This window comes from Passer montanus, unplaced genomic scaffold (genome assembly GCF_014805655.1).
Source record: "Passer montanus isolate IOZ18808 unplaced genomic scaffold, ASM1480565v1 scaffold100, whole genome shotgun sequence".
NCBI classification, from domain to species: domain Eukaryota; kingdom Metazoa; phylum Chordata; class Aves; order Passeriformes; family Passeridae; genus Passer; species Passer montanus.
In genome coordinates, this window is record NW_024356506.1 from 1537162 (window position 1) to 1562005 (window position 24844).

A 24844-nucleotide genomic window follows, 5' to 3' on the forward strand; every position below is an offset into this window, starting at 1 on the left:
AGGAGCAGAAAATTTGGCTGTTCTGAAATGAAAAAGTGGATATTTTACCCTTATGACACATGATGAAGTATCTTTTGGTATCTAGAGACAGCACTGTCAAGGGACTAGGCTGTTAATATATTATGTGAATGATGGTGGTATCAGGCTGTGCTTATCCAGGCTAAGCCTATTTTAATGATCAAAACCTTGAACCTGGAATTCAGGGAAAAATTTTGGACTAAATTAAGCAAAGGGACAATCTCTCTTTTGTATAGGATTTGTAGAATCAACATTGATTAATTGGAGTTGCAGTAATTACCCACTGATTAAAGTCCGTTGGGTTTTGGTAGTTTTCTTTTGTTTGTTTGTCTTGGGTTTTTTGGTGGTTTTGGTTTTTTGTTGTTGTTGTTTTTTTCCTAAATAACTTTATTATATCTTCCACCAGTGTTTAAAACCAAAAATTAAAAATAAGACAGGTGGAGAGCCTTTGGTTTCCACCTCATCAAAAAGAAACGTAAGTTTTGGTGACAGCAGATCTGTAAATATTTTATAGAATTCAGACGGGAATCCATCTGGACCAGATTTCTTTTCTTAGCGCTTCATTCTCTTATAATTTGTCTTAATTTTATCTGCAGAGAGCAGCTAACTCAAATTTTTGAACTGATTGTTTGAAGATGGATTTTAAAATGTTTCCTTGCAAAATAATGGCCTGGTAGAGGCAGGTGTTTCCTTTGAGCAATTTAAAGTGGGACTACCCCTCACTCGGGGGCTGCACACCCTCTGTTTTTGCAGTGAAATGATTTATTCTGAAAGATCTGCAATGTGTACAGTGCCTGGCAAAATTTAGTTGATGTAGTTTATGATACCTACTTGAAATAACAGCAATACCTTCTGATTTTTATGGGCATATGATCATTAGGGATCAGATTCTCATCTCTTTCATGGAAAACATCTAATCCTTGGATTAAAGCAGCACAAAGAAGGAGGCACTGCTCAATTTGAATAAATATTTCTGGTCTCGTTATGGAACCCATTAGACACAACTCCCTGCACCCTCCCAGTGCTCCCATGATCTTAATTGCCTGAATTGTTTGTGATTTTATTTGACCTTAAACTATTTCCTTTATGCTCCAGTTGCAGTGTTTTTATTTTCCTCTTAATAGTGAAATTGGTGGTTGATTTGAAAGATACAACAGATAAGCTTTTCTATCTTCTTTACATTTAAAGACAGTTTGCATTTTTGCATAGCTGATGTGTCTTTTGAGCATTATTTTTTTTCAAGTTAAATGTCACTTAATCAGGTTATTTACCAAGGGGAATGCAAATTATGGAATGGTTTCAGTTGGGTTAAAAACTCATCCAGTTCCAACTCCCTTGTCAGAGAAAAGGCCATTTTCCAGGTTGCTCAGAGCTCCATCCAACCTGGCCTTGGACCAGGCGTGGGGCATCCCCAACTTTTCTGGGCAACCTGTGCCAGGGCCTCCTCACAGGGAAGAATTTCTTCCTAATATCCAATCTAAACCTGCCTTCTTCAATTTGAAGCCAATCCCCCTTTGCCTATCACCACATGTCCATGTAAAAAATGGCTTGTGAGTGGTTTTGGAAACAGAGAGGTGTCTTTGGACTTCCCATGATTTTTCTTCTTCAGAGCTTTATGTGCTCAGGGACTCAGAAGCTACCACATCCCATCCCCTCATCCCTTCTGGATCCCTCAGATCCTCCAGTGACATAGGAGGGGAAGCAAAAACATCTGGACAGGACAAAAACTCCTCCAGCTTTTGTCCAGTTAATTTTTGCACAGGGCTTCTTTCATTGCCTTTGCCACTTTAATTTTTGGTGGTGATAGATCTCCTCAGTTCACCCTTTATGTTTTGGACATTTCCTGCAAAAGCTGTTCCATGCTTTTGACCTCATCCTTGGATCTTCAGTTTCATTTTCCCCATCAAAACACTTTTTGCTGTCACTGGCACCTTGCAGCTGTAATTTCCATGGATTATTTTGTGCCTGTGCAGGTTTGGATGGCTTCCCAAAGCTCTGAATGTAGCACAAGTAAATGGTGCAATAGAACATTTGAAATACAAGTTCTTTTGGTCCATGTCCCAACTCCATTACAGAGGTCTCCTTCCTTTTGTGTTCTATTTATTTTCAGAATGGTGCTTTCTTCAGGCTGAAAAAGGTTTTTGAGTCAAAGAAATATCAGTTAAAAACCTGGCTGATGGCTACAAAGGACAGGAAGAAACAATTCTCAAATGTGGATCCTGATGTTTACGTAGAGTCAAGTTGCTTAAAACACCACCAAACAATAAAATAATGGGACCAGTGAAATTTGACAAGAATGGATAGAGGATATAAAAAGTCAAGTGTGAGTGTCTGCATTTCTGCTCAATATTGCATCTCTGTGTAATGATGTTGGAATAGGAATTCCTGGGTGGTGGAAGTTCTGTAGGAATTGCTGTCACCAGCTGAGGGCAGGTACAGCAGAGCAGTTTGTCTCTCACCTTATCACGATCAAAATATTTTTATACCTTATAACCACCTTAATTCACATTCATCCCTAACAGGGATGCAATTATATTACATAATTGCAGTTCTTCTGTGCAGAGAAACAAAATGAAGCACAGCACAGATGCATCTTTTGCAGGATTTCCATCAGGTGTGAACTTGGCAGCAGTTAGTTCCTTGTGCCCATTCCTGCCTTTATTCTCCAAAATGTGTTTACCTTCATAAATTCACAGATGGATTTAGATTTGATCTGCCTGGACACAGAAGGATGCTCAGCCATGAGCCCTTGGTATGTGATAGGTCTCTCTCAATTATCTTCCTTTTTCCTTTCTCCTTTCTTTCCTCTCTTGGGTGATGGAGATCTGGTTATCTTCAAATCTGGCTCTTAGGGCTGGGTCTAACCTTGTTTAATAGTCAAGACTTCTCCCATTGTTTTCCCATTGTTCTTCAGTCAGAGGTGGTACATTTAATACCACACAATGTATTTTTCTTCTTCCTTTTTCCCTTCCTTCTTTCCCTAGTCCTGTTGCATTTTTAAGCCTGTGTGAGGTTTCAGGATGCACAACAGCCTGTGGCATGGAGTACTTGCTCAGTTGGACTTTACATGAGAGTTATCCACTTTCTTACTTTCATTCCTGTCTTCTCCTGGATTTACCTCATTACCCCACAGTTCCTGCACTGGAAAAAAAAAAAGAAAAAAAAAAGAAAAAAAGAAAAAAAGGAGGTTTGTTTTTTTTCCAGGCGACTCAGTCATCCATGGGGTGTTATTTTATGGGAATTTCCTGCAGTCCAACATTCTTTTCCCAGTCCGATGAGACATTACATTTTTAGTTCTTCTACTGTATTGGGAAGAAAGTGGTAGAATGGGATAAAACATTGAAAAGACTGGTGAAAAAGATACATTTAAAGGTAAATTTTCAAGGATTTTTAAAAATCTGTTATATGTTTTAGCTTCCTGGGAACTGAAAACTTCTCCTACGCCCTCTCTCTACTGAAAAGCAGCTATCTCCTGTGTTTTTTGACTGGGTCTCCACTCTTCACTGGCTGTACTGACTTAAGTCTCTCCCAGTGCACACTGAAAAGTGAGGATCGGTCTCTTCTCCCAGGTAATGAGTGAAAGGAAAAGAGGAAATAACCTCAAATTGTGCTAAGGGAGGTTTAGACTGGCTATTAGGAAAAATTTCTTCACCAAAAGGCTTGTCAAGCATTGAAACAGGTTTCCCAGAGTAGTAGTGGATTCACCATTCCTGGGGGAATTTAAAAGATGTGTAAATGGGGCACCTGGGGACATGATTTAATGGTAGCCTTGGCAGTGTCTGCTTGGACTCAATGATCTTAAAGGTCTTTTCCAACCCAAAAAATTCTGTGATTTAGGTGCCTTAATTTGCAGCTGTTTCCCACTCTTTTGCCAGCCCAGAAGGCTGCACATCACCAGCCAGGTGTCCCAGCCCCATCCAACCCTCACAGGACATCTGGGATGGTATTTGGCACCCACATTTTGACAAATGCACCCCACACTGTGTGTCCAGCCTTCACCACAATCTTACATACAGTTCATAATGGAAAATACACCCTCTTTCTTAGTGGAAAAAACAGCAGTCTGCATTTTTAAGGGCAACTCTTCTCTCCTGTGCAGAGTTTGCCACTGAGATGTTTTGCCTCGGCTCGCCCGGGGCTTGGCGTTCCTCTCGCATGAGTCACGCACTGAACCGAGCTGCTTCTCCTCCTTGATATTTGCTCTCTGCTCCCTTTGGTGCCATCATGTGCTGCAAGAGCTCCTCAGCAGGAAGGAGGAGTCCTTCAGAGCCTGGTGAACAGTGAAATTGGCTGAAATGGGGCTTTTTAGGGTCTCCAGTTCATAACTGATTGGAGGCTGTGTCAGAGCAGACCTGAACGATGCTTTTCTCAACATGAGGGCAAATGTACCCCAAAATATCTGCTTGTCTCAGTTTGAAAAGACAGGCGTCTGCTAAGGAAGGCGGGAGTCTCCCTTGAAATGGAAAATTTAAACTCTCTCCTTCCGAATTATTATAATTTTGAAATTAAGGGGCTCTTAGGCAAAGGTATGGGAATAGCAATAACAGTTCTTTATTGGGAAAACTAAAAATACAAATACAATAGTACAAACAAAAAACCCCCACTGACAGAGTCAGAACAGGACCTGACACCCTGTGGGTCAGGGTGGTGGCACAGTCCCATTTTATGGTGGCTCAACATTCCTTCAATTACACGTGTGGTTCTGCTGGAGCAGGGATCCTGTAGAAGGGTGGAGTTTTCCTCTGAAGAGCCAGTGGTGGTGTAGATGGTTTGGTCTTCCTCTAGGAATCCAGTGGAGAAGCTGCTCCTCTGAGAATCCAGTGGGAAAAGGCTGCTCTGTTGTTCCAAACCTCTGATTTTATCCAGGTAGGAATGTTTGGCTCCTCCCCGTGGACGGAGCATCCCCAATGGGATGATGGAATTTTATCAGCCATGCAGTGACACTCACTGGCCCATTAACAGCAGATGTCTCCCCAGACCCCCCTCTGGGTTGTGGGAGAGATAAAGAAAAACTTCCCAATTAACAGAAGATAACTGCCCCACCTCTAACAGATGGAAATGGAAATAACACCCCCAGCTGCATCTTTCAACCTAAGACACTGTCATTAGGGTGAAAGAACGATGGGAAGGGGATGAATTTATCTCTCCACAGGCTGCCTCAGGCTGGTAGCTGTCTCTGCTGTCTCACAAATGCTTTGTGAGTGCAGCTGGTCTGGAGAAGACGACCTCCTTTGACAGCACATATTCACACATCCAGATGTTGTGTGTTCACTGTCTTGTCTTCCTGGCCTGTAAAGCCTTCAAACGAGGTGAAATCTCCTTTCTCCTGCTATGCTAATCCTCTGCTCTCCTACCACGCTCTGCTGAAAGGAGGAGATGTGGCAGGAGGCTCAGCTCCACTCTGGAGCATCCCCAGCTAATGAGGGTTGGTTGTTAGCATGTTTTCCAAGGATTTGTTGCTGTGTTTTTCTGCTTTGTCCCTCTGGTGAATGTCTGTGGTGAAAAACATCTCTACTGCTCCTTCCTCTTCAGTCCATGTTAATATTCATCCTATTGCCTTGTTGCCAGCAACCCCAGCAATTCCTTGCCTCCCTGTGACTTTGCTTCTACTGTGGAACGTTCCTTTACTTTTCAAACAGTTTTTTTTAATGTCTTTTTGTTTGAGGAGAGGGAAGGTTGAAATAAAGATAATGACAGTGCTCACCTTCCCCCGGCTTAGGGAGATTGTGTTGTGGTTTGAAAACACAGGCAGAAAGTCTTTCTGTGAACATCAGATTGATGGAATATCAAGACATCAGATTGATGAAATATCTTAATATCAATATTAAGAACCACTTGAAATAATTAAGGGATCAACCGTGTTCTCTGAGTGTAAGAGGCTGTGGCAAAACTGAGTTGGAAAATTGACCATGGTTGTGTTTCCTCAAATGTGCAATGGCAGGTTCACTGTAAGTTCTTTAGCAAATTCACTTTAGTCTGGTAGGAAAATTGGCTCACAGCCACTGCTGACTCTGGGCTATGATTCATGAAAATTTCTTCACCAGTAGAGTAGTCAGGCACTGGAACAGGCTGCTTGGTGAGGTGGTGTAATCACCACCCAGGGAAGTGTTCAAAAGTCTGGTGGAGGTGGCCCTTGGGGGTTTGGTAGCTGTGAACACGGTTGTGTTGGGTTAGTGGTTGGACTCAATGATTTTGGAAGTCTTTTCCATCATTATGCTGTGATCTGTTGGTTAGATTTACACTGGACATAACTGACTTGGATCTTCTCCCATGGTCTTGGTATGAAACCTGAAATGAAGATACCGAGTTGTTTTCTGTCTCTTGATGAATCACAGCCAAAGGTAGAAGTAGATTATTTATTTCCCACTGGGCACTGTGTCCTCACCAGACCATGCAGCTTCTCATTTACCCTTCTGCAAGTTTTATTTGTAATGTGACTGGTAGTAAACACTGGTGGAAGTGAGAGCATTTTCTGATTGTGTGTGTTGAATAACAATCTTTCTTCTTTGGGAAGTGGAAACGAGTTATGTTTGTTGATGGGGGAGCAGGATCCTGGGATTTAGGAATCTATTGCTTTATTAATTCACCCATTTTGCCCTGCATCTTCCTTCCCTAAGCAATTGCAGCTCTGTCTATCAAGATGTTCCCGAGGAACAGAATTTGTTGCCATCTTCAGATGCATTTTTCATTATTCTGTTGAAATCCAATATAAATTTATAAATGCCATTTCTAATTTTGTTAAGCTGACCTAGTGTGGTGCAGTTGGTCTCTGTCCATTTGTGCGTGTACATCTTTTATAATTAATAAGTTTACTCTAACGTCAGAGTAGCAAACTAGACACCAGTTCCCTCTTTCCTGTGTTCCTCCTCCCTGTTTTTTATTACAGCAAATAGACATTAATATTCATCTTTTGTAACCAGTGAAAAGGCGGATGAAACCTGGATTTTGAACTGACTGGAAATTTAATTTTGCTGTTCACTGAAATATGTAATACTTCTGTGTTTGCTTAGCATATGGATAGATTAAGACTGTTCTACATGCAAGGTTCACAAAAAATAGACAGCATGGCACAAAACAGCAAATAGAAGAAGGCAATACAGGTAAAAAATAGAAAGAAAACCCTTGAGGTAGAAGCAACAGAGTTTTGGAGCATTTGTACTCGGGCAGTTCAGGGTTTGAAGCTGTCTAGATCATCTTCTGCAGGAGCCAGAAGAAATGTTTAACTGTTGTATTAATGTCAGTTTATAAAATAGGAAAGGTGACATCACATCTTGATCAAAATGAGCTCAGAGTGACCTGGCACTAAGTCATGAAAGCTGTGCCATGATATGGCCTGGAACAGCAGAAAACATTACACACACAGCTCAGTGCCCAAAAGGTCTTTGGTCTCCCGAAGACTCAGGAGGCTCCTTTTCTCTTGATCTGAATTCTTCAGTACCAGGGAAGCCTGATTGCTTCTGCAGAAGTGAAGATATTTGGGTCCTGAGGGCTGGCCTTGCCTGTGCCATCCCTCTGTCATTTGTCACCCTCAGCTGCTGCTTTGGGGAACCAAACTGTCTCAGGGTGTGCTGCCTCGTGCTCTGAGGGGGGAAGGCATCCAGCTTTCCATGGCATCTGTGATGCTTTTGATGGAAGACTTTTTCTAGCAGGTAGTTTTGCTCTCCAGAAGTTCACATACCTTCAAGGGGTGGGGGAGAGTGGGAGGGTCTATGAATCTGAAATTCCCATGGTAAACAAAACATATCCAGCCCTTCTTCTTGGCATTTGCCTAAGGCCAGCCTGTCTCTGGTGCAGGATTTGAAGCCTGTCTTCTCTTGTGACAGGATGTGAAGACAGGTAAGTGTGGAAGGATAGTCTATGTATTGAAGTGGCAACAGGGACTGACATGAAAGGAGAACAGCACGCTTCCAGATTGCTTTCCTTGCCTCTCTTCTTCGTGTCTGGGGTGCAGACATTGGTGCAGCGTGAAATGACAAACTTGCACCCATCCCTTCCCATCTCTGCTGCTTGTGGTTTCCTTCTGTTTTATGTTTGTGTCAGTCCATGAGATCTGAAGCCCTCTGACATCAACAGGAGGTCCTGGTGAAGGTATCCACAGCTTGGTGGGGTTGGAAGTGCCTTCCTGATGGACAGGAAAGGGTCTGTTCTACCTGATGGGAGCTGCTATAGCTGCAGATCTTGGGGATGATTGAGTGATGAAAGAAGGGGTTAGACAGGAACTGTTCCTGATGGCTTTGCGTGGTGTTGCTGGGCTGGGGGAAAAGTGAGATTGAGCAAAGGCTGCAATCAGATGTGCTGAGAACAGCCAGAGCTCTTGGTGTCGTCGCAATCAGAGGCACAGTGAACCAGCTGTCTCTCACCAAGTCTTGTGGCTTGGTGTAAATCTCCATAAAATGTCATGGATGTCTTATCTCGCTGTGTCTGACTTCACAGCCTGTCCTGATCCTGTCTGTTCCCAGGACAAAACGCTCTGCTCCTGTAGACATCTACAGTGGCAGCAGGGAAGAGAAATCAAATCCATTGGGAAGCAATCAGGTGCTTTCCTCAAATAAGGACTTAGATGAGGAAGAACACAAAAAGAGAATTTTTGTCGTTCTTTCTGAGCAAATCTCGAGAAGAGCAGGAACAGCTCATTTCTGAGATAATCTCTGCTGGTTTTACTCTGCATCTACTCCACAATGCCTCCGGGCCGTGGGCGTTTGCTTTGCTCTGTCGTGCACTTCAGTGGAGGAGGGGACACAAGAGCACAGTTCAAGGGATTGAGTCAGGCTGTTCACAGTCATCGGTGATGTCACGCCACTCAAGTACCACTGAAGTGTCTCTAGAAGCTTCTGGAAGTCTGTTTAATTTGTACAAGATTATGGATTATGATGCCCTGGGGGTTTTGTTGTTGTTTTTTGTTGTCGTATTTTTGTGTCTTGTCAACCTAGGCTAGACAGTGAGGTCCTCAGGCTGTGGGGATAGAGATGACTTCACTCTCCAAGGACCTTCCATCAGCTTAAGAATTCAGTTGGGAAGCAAAGTGTGAGGAAATAGCTGTACTGCTACACTCCCAGCCCTGCTGCAGGCTGGGCATTGCTCCCGACCACCCTCCTGCCAGGCATCTCTGCAGCTCCTGAGCACTGCTCTCCTCTCCTTGCCTGCCCAAAGCCACCCAGGGACATGATGTTAAGATCACACACTACACAGAAGATCCAGAAGGGAATAAATTACCTCAAAGGCCCAGGGTGAGAAAGAAGAAAGTCATCCCCTCCAGCTACTCTGACTGACCTCTGACAGTTGTGTTACCAGGCACTCGGGGATTTGTGCAATGGCACCAACTCCAAGCTAAAACCATTGAATAAAAACCCAAGAGAACAAAACAAGGCAATTCAACAGCAGAGCTTGTTCATAAGTTCAGGCTCTGGGAGAAAGAAGAGACATTTTTCCAGGCAAATTCCAGGTTTATTGAGTTCTGGTTTTAATAATTGAGAAAAAGCCCTAAGGAAAGAAGCTGAAAAGCAGCACATCTATAGCATAAGTGACAGAGTCAACCCTAAGCAGAAGGTTTTGCAAATATGCCCTTTGATCTCATGACTTCAAAAAACTTTCATATTAACCAAGTTATTCCAGACTGAAGATGTCCCTGCTCATTGCAGGAGGGTTGTTCTAGACCTTTAAAAGGTCCCTTCTAACCCAAATTATTGTATGAGCCTCTGGTATTCTGCCAGCAGGAGAGCTCTGCATGTCTGTCCATTTTACAGGCAGGCAAGTGGAGGCAACTGTATGGAAAGCAAGGAAATGCTGAGTATTCTTCCTTGTGGTTCCCATGTGAACAAATCTCCCAGTGAGAAATGAGAGGTCAATCTCTTTAGTTCATCCAAGGGGAGATCAAAAGGCAAAAGAGATCAAACAGCAAAGTTCAAGAGTTGAGAAGACACAGCTCTCCTAACCGAGTGTCTGGGGATGGTCCTTCTTTAACTGGAGCCTCATAAGGGAGGCTCTTATGGAAAGAGTGACCTGGGCTGACCAGAGGCTGTAGGGGTTGAGGTGTAAAGATGATTTATGTGAAATTATCTGCAAGCTCTTTATGAAGGTCAGGCCGGTTGATCAAAGGATTTTATCTGGTAAAAAAAAAAAAAAAGCCTCAGAAAAAATATATCTCAGATGGGTCATCCAGAAGTGCAGGTGTGATCATCATTAATGAGTTCTGAAGCCCCCAGTGAAGGCACTTCTCCATCAGCAAGGTGGTGTTAGAGCTGGGAATGAGCACCTGGACAGGACAGAGAGGTGGGGCTGTGTGAACCCAGTGAAGGTCGGCAAGGCCAAGTGCAAGTTCCTCACCTGGGTCAGGACAATGCCAAACACAAACACAGGCTGGGCAGAGAACAGGTTGAGAGCAGCCTTGAAGAGAAGGATTTGAGGGTGTTGGTGGATGAGAAGCTCAATGTGACCCAGCAGTGGTGCTCTGGAAGCCCAGAAAGCCAAACCTGTCCTGGGCTGTATCAAAAGCAGGGTGGGCAGCAGGTGAGGGAGGGGATTCTGCCCCTCTGGTCAGACCCCACCTGGAGCTCTGGGGCCCTCAACATAAGAAGGGTGTGGAGCTGCCTGAATGAGGCCAGAGGAGGCCACAAAGAGGATCAGAGAGCTGGAGCAGCTCTGGAGAGAGGCTGAGAGAGCTGGGGCTGCTCAGCCTGGAGAAGAGGCTCCAGGCAGACCTTAGAGCCTCTTCCAGTGCCTAAGTGGGCTCCAGGAGAGCTGGAGAGGGACTTTGGACAAGGGCTGAAGGGACAGAACAAGGATAATGGCTTCACATTGAAAGAGAGCTGTCTTAGATTTAATATTAGGAGGAAATTTTGCATTCAGAGGGTGGTGATGCCCTGGCACAGGTTTTTCAGTGAATCTGTGGCTGCCCCATCCCTGGAAGTGTCCAGCCAGGCTGGATTGGGCTTGGAGCCATTCCTCTGAGTGTGGTGGGATAGGTAAACTTGCTGAAGATACACTGTCCCCCCATTCAGGTCATCAATGAAGATGTTAAACAGGACTGGACCCAATATTGAGTGGTTTTATCACCTCCAGGTGCAAGAAGACCTTTCTCCATGGTGCCTGCTCCCAGAGGGGCTCTGTCCTCACAGGCTCTCCCAATGTCTCAGTTCATCTTTCTAGCTTTGGTTTAGATACATTCCCTTGTCTTGCCCAAAAGGAATGGAAATAATGTTTCCCTCCCTGTCTCTTTGTGGCAGCCTTGCAGAATTGAAGGATTAAGCCTTCCCATCAATCTTCACTTCTCTATGAAAAGCAACCCCATTTACTCAATCTTTCCTATCAGGCTGTGTTTTCTTGACCTGTTGTCACTCTCCGAGTTCCCTCCAGACTCTCTTCAGTCTCTGACAAAAATCTTTGCTGCAGCTTGTTGCTTACAGCCGAGGATCCACAGTGTGGGGTCAAGCAGAAGGTTTGCTTCCCTCGTTGAGAAGATTGTAATCCTATTTACACAGCCCGTGACAACGCCTGCCACTGTTACAGGGAATGTCACTGCAGATCCGTGTTCAGCTGGAAGCCTGTGGCATCCATCCATCCCTCTCTGCAGCACCGGCCAGCAGCTCCCCATCCCCTGTTGGTGCTCTTGTTTGCTCTTTCTAAATTCAGACCCCTGCAGTTGACCTGGATTGTGCAGAGCCTTATTTTATTTGTTGAACATTACTTCTGGTTTGTTACTATTGTTCTGGAGGCTGGAGCTGTCATCTGACTCCCCTGCTGGGTGCTGTGTGTGCGTTGGATGAGGATAATTCCTGTTCCATCACCCAGCTCACTGCTCAAAGTACACATGGAGGGAGCAGAATGCCATAGATGCCACCCAGATTGTTCTTTGGGTATGGCAACAGTCCACTGGAAGTGATTAATGGTGAAAGAGAGTAGGTTTGGATTAGGGATTAGAATGAAATTCTTCACAGTGAAGGAGCGGAGGCCCTGGCACAGGTTGCCCAGAGAAGCTGTGGCTGCCCCATCCCTGGAATTGTTCAAAGCCAGGCTGGATGAGCAAGCTGGTCCAGTGAAAGGTGTCCCTGCCCATGGCAGGGGTTGGAAGCAGAGGATTTTTAGAGGCCTTCCAATAGAAACCATTATGGGATTCTATGATTTTTCTAATTAAAAAAAAATAAATTGCTGTACCTCCAATCAATTCTTTGGCCATGCAAACATGAGACCATAACAGGCATCCACTCCCTGCTAACTTCTATAAAGTGTAGAAGCTTGTTTGATATGGCTTCTTGCCAGCTGCATAGTGGCTGTCAATTCTGGTTTTCACCATCACATACTTTCGGTGGCTTTATTCCACTGTCTTTACAGGAAATTGGAAAAAAAACCTGGTGGGTTTGCAATTTTCTGACTCTTTTCTCCACCTGTTTAGTAAATAGGCACAGTAAGGGCCCTCCAGTCTGCCAAGAGGGCAATGAATGGCTCTGATGCTGTTTCAGGCATCACAGGAGGAAAATTGCAGAATCCCACAGGTAGGAAAGAACATCTGAAGGTCGTCTTGTCCAACTCCCTCCTGAGTGCAGGGTCAGCTGGAGCAGGTTTCTCTGGCACATGATCAGTCAGGGTTTGAACATCCCCAAGGACAGGGACCCCACAGCCTCTCTGTGCAGCCTGTGCTGATGTTTGATGACTCTCACCGTAAAAAAAAAACCCACAAAATAAGCAAAAAAGCCATTCCAACCCCAAAACAAACAGGTTTTGGGGTTTTTTTTTCCTTTTTTGAAGTGGAATTTCCTGTATTTCAATGCCTCTTTCCTCTTGTCCTGTCACTGAACACCATGAGTAAGAGTCAGGCTCCAGCATGTTTGCTTCTTTCCATCAGATATTGAGACACCTTAATACCACCACATCCTTTTTTTCACCAGGGTGAAGAGCCCCAGCTCCCTCAGCCTTTCCTCATCCCATCCTTTCAGCATCTTTAGGGTCCCTCAGTGGATTCTCTCCCTTATGTCCATGTCTCTCCTCCTTTCTCACTTGTTTCCAGTTTTGTCTGGAAGGAAATGTTCCAGCTCATGTGTTTCTCAGCCAATCTCAACTTTAAATATAAATAAATTGTCTAAAGTGCTGTTGTGGTTGAATTCCAGCTGGCAAATAAGTTCCACACAGCCACTCCCTCACCGTCCCCTGCAGGTTGGTGGAAATGAAGTGGATGAGTAAAAGTGAGAAATCTCGTAGGTTGAAATGAGAACAGTTTAATGATTGAGATGTAATAGTACAATAATAATAATAATAATAATAATAATAATAATAATAATAATAATAATAATAATAATAATAATATTTCTTCCATGCTGAAATCTCACCTTTTGTTCCCACCACTAATGCTGCCCACCCAAGTGTCTCTAAATAGAGACTGATGGGTGTAGAGCTCTTAAATTTAATTTTGCCTGTATGGTTTTACTTGCCAACGTCTTTTCCAGTCCAAGGGATATGGATCAACTCTTTCCTTGAGATTCTACATCCTGCTATTCTAGTCATGGCATGTTTGGCTTGTACAGGATATGCAAAGCAAGAAGTACTTAATTTTATAAAATACAAATTCCTGCCTCTTTTAGTCTGGCTTGGATGTGGTTATTCTTTTATTTGTATTTCAGGTGATGAGGATAAAGCTGTGATCAATGTTTTTTTCTTCTTTCTTATTCTTTCTTTTTTTCTGTGTCTAGTACGTTAGGAAATGTTTGTTCCAATTTGTACAAACTGCCTTCACAGTAAATTGGACAAGTTTCCCTGAGGAGCAGTAGACAAAAGACTTGGGAAGTGCCATGGGGATGGGGAGGGAAGTGCTTTTATTGCCAATCAAATTAAAGGCATTTAGATCTGCTCTTAAATTTTCCTGTAAATATATTACTGTGGGGTAAGAATTTGGCTCCAGAGCTGTATGAATAAGGGATATTTCAATAGCTTGGTAGGATGGGGTGGGAGGTGGCTGCTGCTAAAAAGGTTGGTTAAGCTACAACAAAATATTTCATTTTCAATTCTTTCTATTTTTCCTCCCTTACAAGGAGAAAAAGCTTTAAAATGGAAACACGTCCTGAAAATGATAAATCAACATTAAACACTTGGAGTGCTCCAAAAGCCCCCCTTCTCTCCCCCTTTCACACCACTCTGTTGGAGAAAAAATAGATGCATTCACTGTTTGCCAAAACAACACTTGCCCAGTTGTAATCAAGGCATTTTACAACAGGGCGTAGGTTTCACTCCATGTTTGTTGTCTGTGGCCTTGGGGAAGTCATGGCAAGAAATGTTTCCACTTGCTTATCTCTAAAGAGAGAGGGGTCAGGAACAATCTCTGTACAGAGGCTGTTTTCAAGCTGTTTGGTTGTCCCAAATCCCTGCAGTGGTCTTAAACTGTGAGAGATAAAGAAAATAATCCTTATCTCTGCCCAAAGAGTTTCTCATAACTGTCTTCCATGTGCTCATATTTTCCCAGGTAAATTTTGGATCTCGGGTTGCATTTTGGGATGAAGGTTGTGCTGGTAGTTCTGAGCTCACCTGAGACCTGGAAGAGCTGGGGTTTGTTCCCAAGTCCATCCCAGACTTCCCAACTGAATCTTCAACTGAATCTTGTAGGTTTTAGTGGTTGTGATCAAGAATTTCCACTAAGACACCACAGAACCACAGAATGGTTTGGGCAGGAAGGGACATTAAAGATCATCCAGTTCCAGCCCCCTGCCATGGACAGGGACACCTTCCACTATCCCAGGGTGCTCCAAGCCCTGTCCAACCTTGCCTTGGACACTTTCAGGGATGGGAGAGCCACAACTTCTCTGGAAAACCTGTTCCAGCACCTCACCACCCTGAATGTAGAATTTCTTCCAAATATCCAATCTAAACCTACTCTCTTTCAGTTCAAAGCCATTACTCTTTGTCCTGTCACTCCATGCCCTACAAAAAAATTCCCTCTCCACCTCTCTTGCAGACCCTCCTGAGCCACTGGAAGTTCTGAGATTTCCTGGGAGCAAGCACAATTGTAGGGTGTATTTCCATGGAGCTCATGGTTTTGCAGCTTTGCACGGCTGACACGATGGATTGTTTTGCTGTTGAGTGTCTTGGTTTACAGGTTTGCTCCTTGGCTCTTCTTGTTTGCTCCATTTTCTGTCTCCTTGAGGCACAATCCAACCCTCACCCTCTCTCTGGCTGCTCAGGCTCTCACAGCTCAGCTCCCATAAGTTTGGGCTGAAGGCTGTTTCCTTAAAATGAAGGATTTCTGCCCTGGGGGCACCTGCAGCCTCAGATGCCAATTATGTGTGCACGTGGTACACTGAGGCTGGCAGGGGAAGCTGCACTCTGGATTTTCTCCACTTTTAATGGATTTAGCTCCCAACCATTGCTCTGTCAAGGCAGTTGCACTTTCATCCTCTTTCATGTGTCTGGCCCAATTAAGGGAGGATGGTGAGTGATTTCTTTTGGTCCTGGAGTTCCGCTGTCTGGTGAATCTCAGCACTGATATTTTTTTTTTTTCCATGGTTTTGAAACTCAAAGAAGTAAAGGAGAATGAAGTACAACACGTGCCTGAGGCCATCAGGCTGTTCCCAGTACAGTGCAGAACTGGGATTTTCTGGTGCTTTGCTTTGCATGGGGGACAAACCAAAGGAATAGCTGCCAGTGTCAGTATCAGTGCACCCCAAAAGAGACTTTTCCTGAGATATCTATGAATTAGGACATGATGTGACACTTGTTCATGTGCCACAGAAAGTGGAGGCCATCGCCAGATCTCTGTCAGAGGGGAAATGGCTGGTCCAGAACTTGAGAAATTTGAATATCCAAGCCAAGAATGAAACATCACAGCTCATGTCATCCAGCCTAACACCCCAACATCTTTCTCAGTACAAGAAAGAAATGGAACAGTTGGAGCTGGACCAGTTGGAGCTGGACCAGAGGAGGCCACAAAATGATCAGAGAGTTGAAGCAGCTTTGCTGTGAAGAAAGGCTGGGGTTGTTCAGCCTGGAGAGGAGAAGGCTCTGGGGATTCTTTAATGTGGCCTTTCAATATTTACTGTAAGAAAGATAAGGACAGACCTTTTAGTAGCACCTGTAGTGATGGGACAATGGTTTTCAACTAAAAAAAAGAGTAGATACAGAGTAGTGATAATGAAGAATTTTAGTTTATGGTAAGGTGAGTAAAACACTGGACCAGGATGGCCCAACACTAAAAACATTTCAGGCCAAGGAGGTTGGACTAGATGACCTTTAAGGCTCCCTGCTGCACCAAACCATTCTGATTCTGCCATCACACTGGAAGTATTGCTATTCTTGCAGGACTGTAACTTTTTTTTTTGGTAGAAACACCAATCTTGGGTGATTTTTTCATAGTCTTGGTGTAAGAAAGCAGCAGCTGGGTTTGGTCCTGTATAATCTCCCAGCTCATGCAGCACCTTTATCTCACACCAATCTGGGGTGATTTTTTCATAGCCTTACTGTAAGAAAGCAGCAGCTGGGTTTGGTCCTGTATAATCTCCCAGCTCATGCAGCACCTTTATCTCTTCTGTTCCTTTGCTGCCATGATCTCCATGCCTTGGAGCTGAGCTATTCTGATACCAAAGCCCTGGACACTGTTGAAATGCTGGAGGATGTCTGGGTGAGGAATTTCTGTGGATAAGGAAGAAGAAGTTGTCTTCCTCTGACTGCTGCATTTATTGTACTGTTCTCTTACTACCTCAGGCCTTGCAGATTTTTAATTTATTTTTTTTTTAACCAGAAAGGCAAAATAAATTTGGCTCCAGTATTTCTGCTGGAGGCCCAGGAGCTTATACCAGCAAACTGTCTCTTTTGAGAGCTCATCAGGGCTGCAGTGTGATGGATAAACTCCAGCCAGCTGTGTACTGGTAATGTTCCAGAAGACAGCATCACCTTTTGTTTTTGATTGAGTGCTGAAGTCTTTACCTTCCAGCCTAGGATCTCAAAGCACTTTGTGAACAGTGAGGAATTAAAAGTTGCCCTTTATCAGTGGAGAAAATGAGACACAGGGAGGTCAAATGACTTGCTTGCCCTCAAAATAATTTGTAGTCCAGAACACCTGGATTTTAGTGCTTTTAATTTTTTTGCAGGTGGGCATCCTGAAGTTTGGAGATTGCCCTGTATATTTTATTTTCCTTCTCAGTTCTCTTTTTTTCTCTGGCTATTGGGGTTTAACTGACTTTTAACAGGGCTGTGCCTGTCTTTTTTCCTCTTTTTTAGGTCTGAAGTGTAATCCAGCATCCATCACTATCCAGAAAATGTCTTATGGATCCATTGATGGGAGTGGATTTGGGAGCAGGAACCCATTTGGAGGCCCTTCCAGACAAGGCTATCAACCTCTCGGTGAAGTATTGATCCCTTGCTGTAATTTATTCCTCCTGGTTCCCTGAGGACTGAAGTTTGACTTGCTCAGGTTCACTGTGGCTGCTGTGTAAATATCACACCCTCACCAGGGGTCATTCCTGATTTTCAAAGGTGAAACCCAAACTTTTGCAGTTTGAGCTCTGTGATTGAGGCCTGACCTCTCACCATGCTCAGAATTTGAGGCTGTGGCATGGGAGAGCAGCACTAATGAGGGTTTTGGGGGAATTTTGGGGAATCAGAAGGAGAAATGTAGAATATTCTCTAGAGTAGGTTGTTCTTTTTTCATCTCCCCATCACCTTTACAAGAAGTTTGTCTCAATGGTTGTTCTAAGGCTGGCAGATGGAGGGAGTAGATGAAGGATGTACAAATGCAATGGGCTGTGCCTTCCCAGAGGATAACTTTGCTGTGGAAGCTGCTTGAATCTGGGAAACATGCTTGGATGTGGCAAACAGGACCAAAAACTTACTCAGGAAATGCTGAAACTTTAAACAGTGGCTTGCAAATAGCTGTGGATTCTCTCTTTGTGCCATTTTTTTAAGCAGAGGCCAGACCAGCTCCAGGGCTGATCTGGGCTTATCTAGTCTGGCTTGAGTGAGTCTTTTTATCTGGAACACATCCTTTATTTTGTTCCTGGATCTGGCTTGCTCTGGTAACATGGCAAAGGGCTCTATTTTCCTTTTTTTCACCAGGGAAGAACATCACCACTCTCTCCACTTGCCTTTGATTTCAGTATTCACTAACACAGCCTGATTTGATGTTCATGTTTTGAGGGTTGCAAATGTTCTTTGGGAAACATTTTGTTTTCACAGATAATGGTTCTCCCTGGATGGAAAAATATATATACATATATTTTTCTAAAATAGAGATTTCTCTTGGGTTTCTCTCTTCTTACAAATTTGGGTTTAATTTTGATTTTTTTTTCTTTGAACAGGAAGAAGGTATTGAAGTAAGTACAAGTTGTCTGTTCAGTTGTAAATAGTGATATTTAGGCTATTCTGCTAGGCAAAATTAAAGACATAAAAGAAAGAAAAAATGGGAGAATGAGATACTTGGGCACAATCAAAGAACCATAAGAAAGGAGAATTGAAATGTGGATTAGACAAACAATGAACCTCAATGTATTGTAGCTTAGATTATAAAAAAGGGACTATTTATTGTGCTGAATGAAAAAAACCTCTGTTTTTAGTGCAAATTCACAGAATAACTCAAGACACTTGACGTCTCTAAATATTTGAAGAGATCCCTTATTGCTCCCAGCTTGTCCCCAGCTTGGCAGCTGGAGCTGTGATGCTGAAGCCACCCTTAGTGGATGGCAAAGAGGAGCTGGTGTGGAAAATTCAGTTATTTTGAAACTGCCATGGTGTGTTGGCTGCCCAGCAGAGCCTGCTGATGCTCTGGGTTATGGCTTAGACTTGAGTGCTGGTTTCCCCTCCAGGCTGGCACACATCCTGTCTGGGGGCATTGCCATGGATACATCTCCAGGGTCCTCCAGCATGGATTTTCCCAGCCAGCCAAAATTGATTGGTCCCTTAGCTAAGCATCCCTGTGGAAAAGATTGCAAGGGGAGGGACCTGCTTGCATCGGCCAAGGCACCTTGGAGAAGTTTCCTTTCTGTGTGTCTCAGTCAGAGGTGGGTTCGTTCAGCCTTGAGAAAAGAAGGTTTAGGGGACACCTTTTCATTGTGTTCCAGCATTTAAAGTGTGGCCACAAATGACACGAAGACTCTCTTTTCACATGGCAAAGATGTGGGGTATTGGGTGCAAGTTGCTCCTGGGGAGATTATCAGAGTCTCAGACAAGAGGAAAATGTTGTGCAATGAGAACAATCAGCCTTTAGAATAATCTTCCCAGAGAAGTGGTGGATTCCAGAATGTTGGACAATTTTAAAGTTCATTTGGATGGAGTGCTGGGCCATCTTGTCCAGGCTGTGCTTGTGCCAAGAGAGGTTGGATCCTTGAGGTTCCTTTCCAACTTGGCATTCTGTGATTCTGTTCCCTGCTCATCTGAACCTGTGTCCCTTTGCCACAGAAGATGGACACGTTGGGTGCCTTTTGTCACAGCATCCCCAAATATTCCATTAATTAAGTGCCAGGAGAGGGTAATGCAACACTAATTATCTGCTTCCTGCTTCTGGACAATGGATGACTGGTTTGCTAAGAAAAATTGCCTTTTGTATTAGATCATGGTGTGGCTGGAACAAAGGAGCATGGCCTTCCCACCAGCATTAGTGTCTCTGCTCTCAGCAGGGACAGACCTTAATGGGAATGTTCTGTGTGTGCTTTAAGCCTCTCCCTTTCTTTTTGGATAATAAATAAATAAAACCAGGTATCCCTGCAGGTAAATGTGCAACAGTGATCCAGTGGTAATATTCAATATCCAACAGAAAACCCTGAGATGCAGCAGCAATGAACGTGTTGGGGCTGGAACTGCTTCATCTGTAACACAAATGAGAGCTAAGAAAAGAGGGCTCAGGTTTAGTTTGGATTTGTTTAATGAAGGGTGATACTGCCATGGGGGTTTCCTCTGTGCTTATGCATCTGTTTGCCTTGGCTCTGCTTCTTCCATGCTCTATCCAAATGTGCAGGATGTGGATGTGGAAGGATGTGATCCTGTGCCAGGATGGGAAAGTTTAATTACTTGAGGGTGATCCCCTTGGCTCTGGGCTGATGGGATGATGGATGGACTCAGAGCCTGTCCTCAGGCCATGTGGAGGTTAATGCAGCTGACCAGCCTAATTAGGGAGATGCACAGACTCCATCTGCAGAGTTTGGGAAGGATCCTGAGGCAGTGTTTTTGGCAATTTGGTTTGCCCTGGGCACCTTTGTGTTGGAAAACTCTACTTCAGACTCTGATTTTGATGGTGGATATCCAGGATTTCTTTGAAAAAAACCCAAAAAACCAAAAAACCCCAACATTATTATTATTTTTTTTTAGGAGGGAGAGAGAAGCTCACCAGAACTCAGATGTTCTGTGGCCTTAAGCAAGGAGCACCTTGAGGTCTGTCACACACAGGATCACCAGGATTACCTGGAGCAGAGCACTTTGGGGGTTTGGTTGTCCCACAGGCACTGAGGGACAGCCAGCAGTGGCAGGTAGAGGCATAAGCCACGTCCCTGCTTTGCAGCTGGGAGTTACAACCTCCCCCAGCAACATCTGCTTCTCACATTCCCATTCTGATCCCCCAAATCATTGCAAATCCATGTGTTTCCCTGTTTCCTTGTAGGAGCTTCTCTGTCTGGGCTTCGTCTGGGCATTGGTGTTGCATGGACAAATTAGAAAGCACGTAGCGGAAAGTTATTGTTTTGGTTTGGTTTTGGTGGGTGTTTTTTTTGTTTGTTTGTTAGTTTTTGGGGGGTTTTTTGTTTAAGTGAGAAATGGAAAAGATTGACTTCAAAAAATATTATTTTTAAAGTAATGTGACATGTCTAAGATAAACAAAGAGAGCAAACAGTGTACAGCAGGCAGGATTACACTCTGGATTCCTACTATGTGCAACCTGTGCTCTCTACCATGCTCAACCTACCTTCCCAAAACCACCTTTTTGTGGGGAAAATGAACAAAACATGCTTTACACAAGGAGGCATATAGGTCAGGGGATTTAAATAGCTTGGATTAAAATGCCACAAGACAGGAAATTTTTAACACTGCTTTTATTAACCTTACTGTAACCTGGACGTTAAATGCCAGCTCTGAATAGGTAAGGTTAATTTCATATTCCAGCAGTGCATTGCTTCCAGGTGAGCTCAAGGGACTGGTGGGTCAGTGCTTAATTTGTCTGTGACTTCATTTAGACCATTTTCCCCTCATTTTCTCCTGAAGATTTTGTGTGGGACTCTGGCCAGGGCTGTACTCAAGATATATCACATGTGAGCCTTTCTCCTGGTTTGGGTAAGGTTGGTTATCTTGTCACTGAACAGAATGAGATTGGTCCCTGCAAGTTGTCCTTGGCAGTGTTCTCTGGGTATAAATCACCTAATTATCATTTCAATACTTAGCAATTGTTAAATGATTTTTTCTAACATTTTTTTTCCTGGAATCTGGTCTATAATTTTCTTTGCCCTTCCATCTTTACCACTCACCTGTCTCTGTGCTGCACCAGCCAGACCTTGGGTGGAAAGTCATGGGCCACTGCTGGCCTGCCATGGAATTGTTTAGGTGGGAAAAACCCTCTGAGATCCTCAAGTCCAGCCATTGACCCAGCCCTGCCAGGTCTACCACTAAACCAAGTCCCCAAAATCTACACATCTTGTAAATCCCTGCAGGGATGGTGACTCAGCCACTTCCCTGGGCAGCCTGTTCCAGGGCTTGACAACCCTTTCAGTGAAGAGTTTTTCCCAAATATCCGATATTCCTTACAGATGAACCACCCTTCTGTCCTCTCCAATCCTATTTCCCTCTTTTTCTAGCAAATCAGAAAAGTGATTTTTCTTTAAAAACACACCATGGAGTTCATGGTTGTCTCCAAGTTTGGCAGAGTCACAGAGCTCCTGTGCTCCATGTGAGGGAGGTGTTGAGATGATTGTCACCCCTTTGGTGGGATGGGGCTGGCAGAAGCTCTGTTTTCTGGGCAAAACTCACTCAGAATCTCAGGTACAAACCAGCACCATGGCCTGACTGTGGGAAGTAGTAAAGGTAAGAAGATTTCGAGAAATCTATAAAAGCAGGCCTTAGAAAGAGAAAGAACAGAAAACTTAGAGCTAACTGCAGCTGCAAAGTCTGAAAGTAGAAAGTAGAAAAAGTTGCAGTAGTACAGGAAGGACATGAAACAATAGCTTGAGTTTTAGGCTTAGCTAAGATAGACCTTAAGACTGCTGAAAAATATATTTAGCAAGATAGCAGAAGATTTTAAGCTTAATAATGAAGTACAGTGTATTGTTAATAGAAAGAATACAAGCAAGCCTTGTGTGAGGCAGGTGTGTGTGTGCTTTTAGTGATTGTCTAGAACAATTGTCTATAAGATTTAGCAATATGCTATTGGCTGGAAAGTTTTTACAATGTTCTGTAACAAAGAAATCTCTGGCTGCTGCTGGCAGGATGTGAGCTGCTGCCACATTCCTATTGTCTCAGACATGTAATGGGGCTGATGCTGCAGTAAAGCTCAAGGAATGTGTCCCAGCAGTCCCATCCCACTGTGAAAAACACACCTGACCACCTCATGGCCTTGCTGCAGCCCCAGGTCTGGTGCCAAACCATGGGAAGGAATCCACATCCAGCCCCATCTCAATGCTGCAAAGAGCTGAAGCACAGAACAAACTCCTGAGTGCACAAGGAGTCCCCCTGGGGTTAGTTAACACTGAGCAGGTGGTTAATCCTTCTGCTCTGTTGGGGCCTGAGCACTGCTTGGGTTTTGCATTGGCTTCTTAAATTAATTCCAGTACTTGGAATGCTCTGCTGGAGGGAATTTGAAATCCATGGTGGTTGCAGTGAAAGGTGTTGTCCAGAGGGGCTGGTGGGAGGTGTGGTTGTGTTCCTCACTGGGACAATGAGGAACACTGCCCACGATCATGCATTTAAATGTCCTCAGGAAAGAATGCTAGAAAGAGTTAAAAACAGTGAAAGAAAACAAGAACAAAACTGATTTTTGGGAGAAGTTCAAAGCTACTATGCAGTGTTAAGAGTGGTTTTTCTGAAGGCTGAAGGGCAGGTCCAGATCACATTCAGTAATTCAAACAAACTGCTTTTGGAGTCCTATCAAGTGTGGGATTACAGAATCATTAAAGTTCAAAAAGACCTCCAAGATCATCTAGCCCAAACTTCAAAGAGGGAAGGACTGAAGATGTGACCTCCTGTAGCACCTTTTCTCTGTCATGCTTAGATGGGTTCACAAATATTGCTCCAAGGTTTCCTCCTGGACATGCCTCTAATTTAGAAAGCTCTAAACAATAATGTGGCTTGTCAAATGCTGTGTAAAACATTTCTGAGAGTCTTAATGATTGACTTTGGCTTCTAAGTCTTGGCTCTCATCATATTTTCTTGAATTTATGGTCCCACAGAAGTTGAGGAGTTGAGTGTCATATTTAATAAGTCATTAGTAAAGTGCAAGTTAAAGTGCAAACAATACAAAAAATCATAATAAGATGATGCCTCTCACTAGACAACCCCAAAAACATTCTTGTGGCATCCACAAAATTATTTCATATTGTTTCTCTGCTATTGTGCCAAACTTCCAAAAGTTATATATTTATTTTCTTAGTCCATTTTCACTAGATTTAGAGGATTTTCTCTGCCTTACATCCAGTTCTTGGAGATCTGAGCAATGATTTAATGAATTAATAAGACTAAACTTAAGAAAACATATTAAAGAATAATGAACAACATGTTTTATAGCAAAAGGAATTGCCAGGAGAATTAGCTTTCAAACACAAATTGACTTTGAAACTGTTTGTCTTGAAAACCTCTGCCCTATCCCTTTTGGCGCTTTTAACATTATAATGAACGTTTTGCTATAATTTCAGTATTTTAGAAATTGGAAGTGGTTATGCATTTATTTATATAATTAGCAAAACCAGAAGACATTGTTGGAATAAATAAGTATTTTAATGAAATATGTGAGGGTGAGCTGACAACTTCTTAGCAGGGAAAAAAAAATAAAAAACAAACAGCAAAACCAACAAACCACTACGAAAACCTCTTGGGTAAAAATAACCTTTTTTTTGTTTCTTTACAAATTTTATTTGCTAGTCTTGGTTTTCCAAAGCAATTTTAATGCAAACATGTAAGACTCGTGCTGGCGGTCCCAGTCTTTGACACAAAATCAGAAATCAAAGACACTCACCTTTCCTTAGGCATTTCAGCTGGAAATGCATTTAAATATCAGAACAGCTCAGAACAGCTTGCTTCATTTTCCACTCAATTACAGTGGAATTAGAAGTAGTTTAGGAAGATCCTCTGCCCAGAGCTGGCTTGTTGTGTGGTAGAGGTGCCTTGGTAGGGAAAGCAAAGCAGAAGGAATGTTGCTGGTGGAAGCTGGCCAGTGGAGTGTCCCTGCCCACTGCAGATGTTTGGAACCAGATGTTTTTTAGGGTCCTTTCCAGCCCAGGCCATTCTGTGATTCTGTGATTCCATGAATGTGCTTGTGGTTCCTTTGCTGTCACAATGTGTGTCCACACCTGGGGCTGCCCTTCCCTTCTGGGATGCCTTTCCAGAAGGAAATGGGTGTATTTTCCTAAAGGAGAAGAGACTGCCCTGTGCTTTCGTTTCAGCTCCGGAAATGAATTTAGCTCAACTTTTTTTTTTTTTTTTTTTTTTTTTTTTTCCTCTTTCAAAAGCTTTTCTTTGTCTTGCAGGCAGAGGAAAGAAAAGTTTTATTAACAAAATAAAACTCAGTTACTGGCTCATTCAAACTTTGTACCAGCTCTTATTTGAAACTGTTCAGACCTGGACAAGACATCAGTGATTTTAAAATGAAAGATGGAAGGTTTAGATGAGATGTGAGGAAGCAGTTCTTCCCTGTGAGGGTGGTGAGGCCCTGGCACAGGTTGCTCAGAGA

At 43.4% G+C, this 24844-nt stretch overlaps 1 protein-coding gene across 6 annotated transcripts in view; it reads left to right on the forward strand.

Moving 5' to 3' along the window:
• Window positions 1-24844, forward strand: part of TSNARE1 (t-SNARE domain containing 1) — a 450340-nt gene that overhangs the window by 82835 nt on the left and 342661 nt on the right. For all 6 annotated transcript variants that reach the window (XM_039714443.1, XM_039714426.1, XM_039714471.1 and 3 more), the window contains one exon: window positions 17212-17334. In XM_039714443.1, coding sequence (XP_039570377.1) covers window positions 17250-17334 — 85 coding nt within the window. In that variant the 5' untranslated portion in view covers window positions 17212-17249. The remainder of the gene's footprint in view (window positions 1-17211; window positions 17335-24844) is intronic.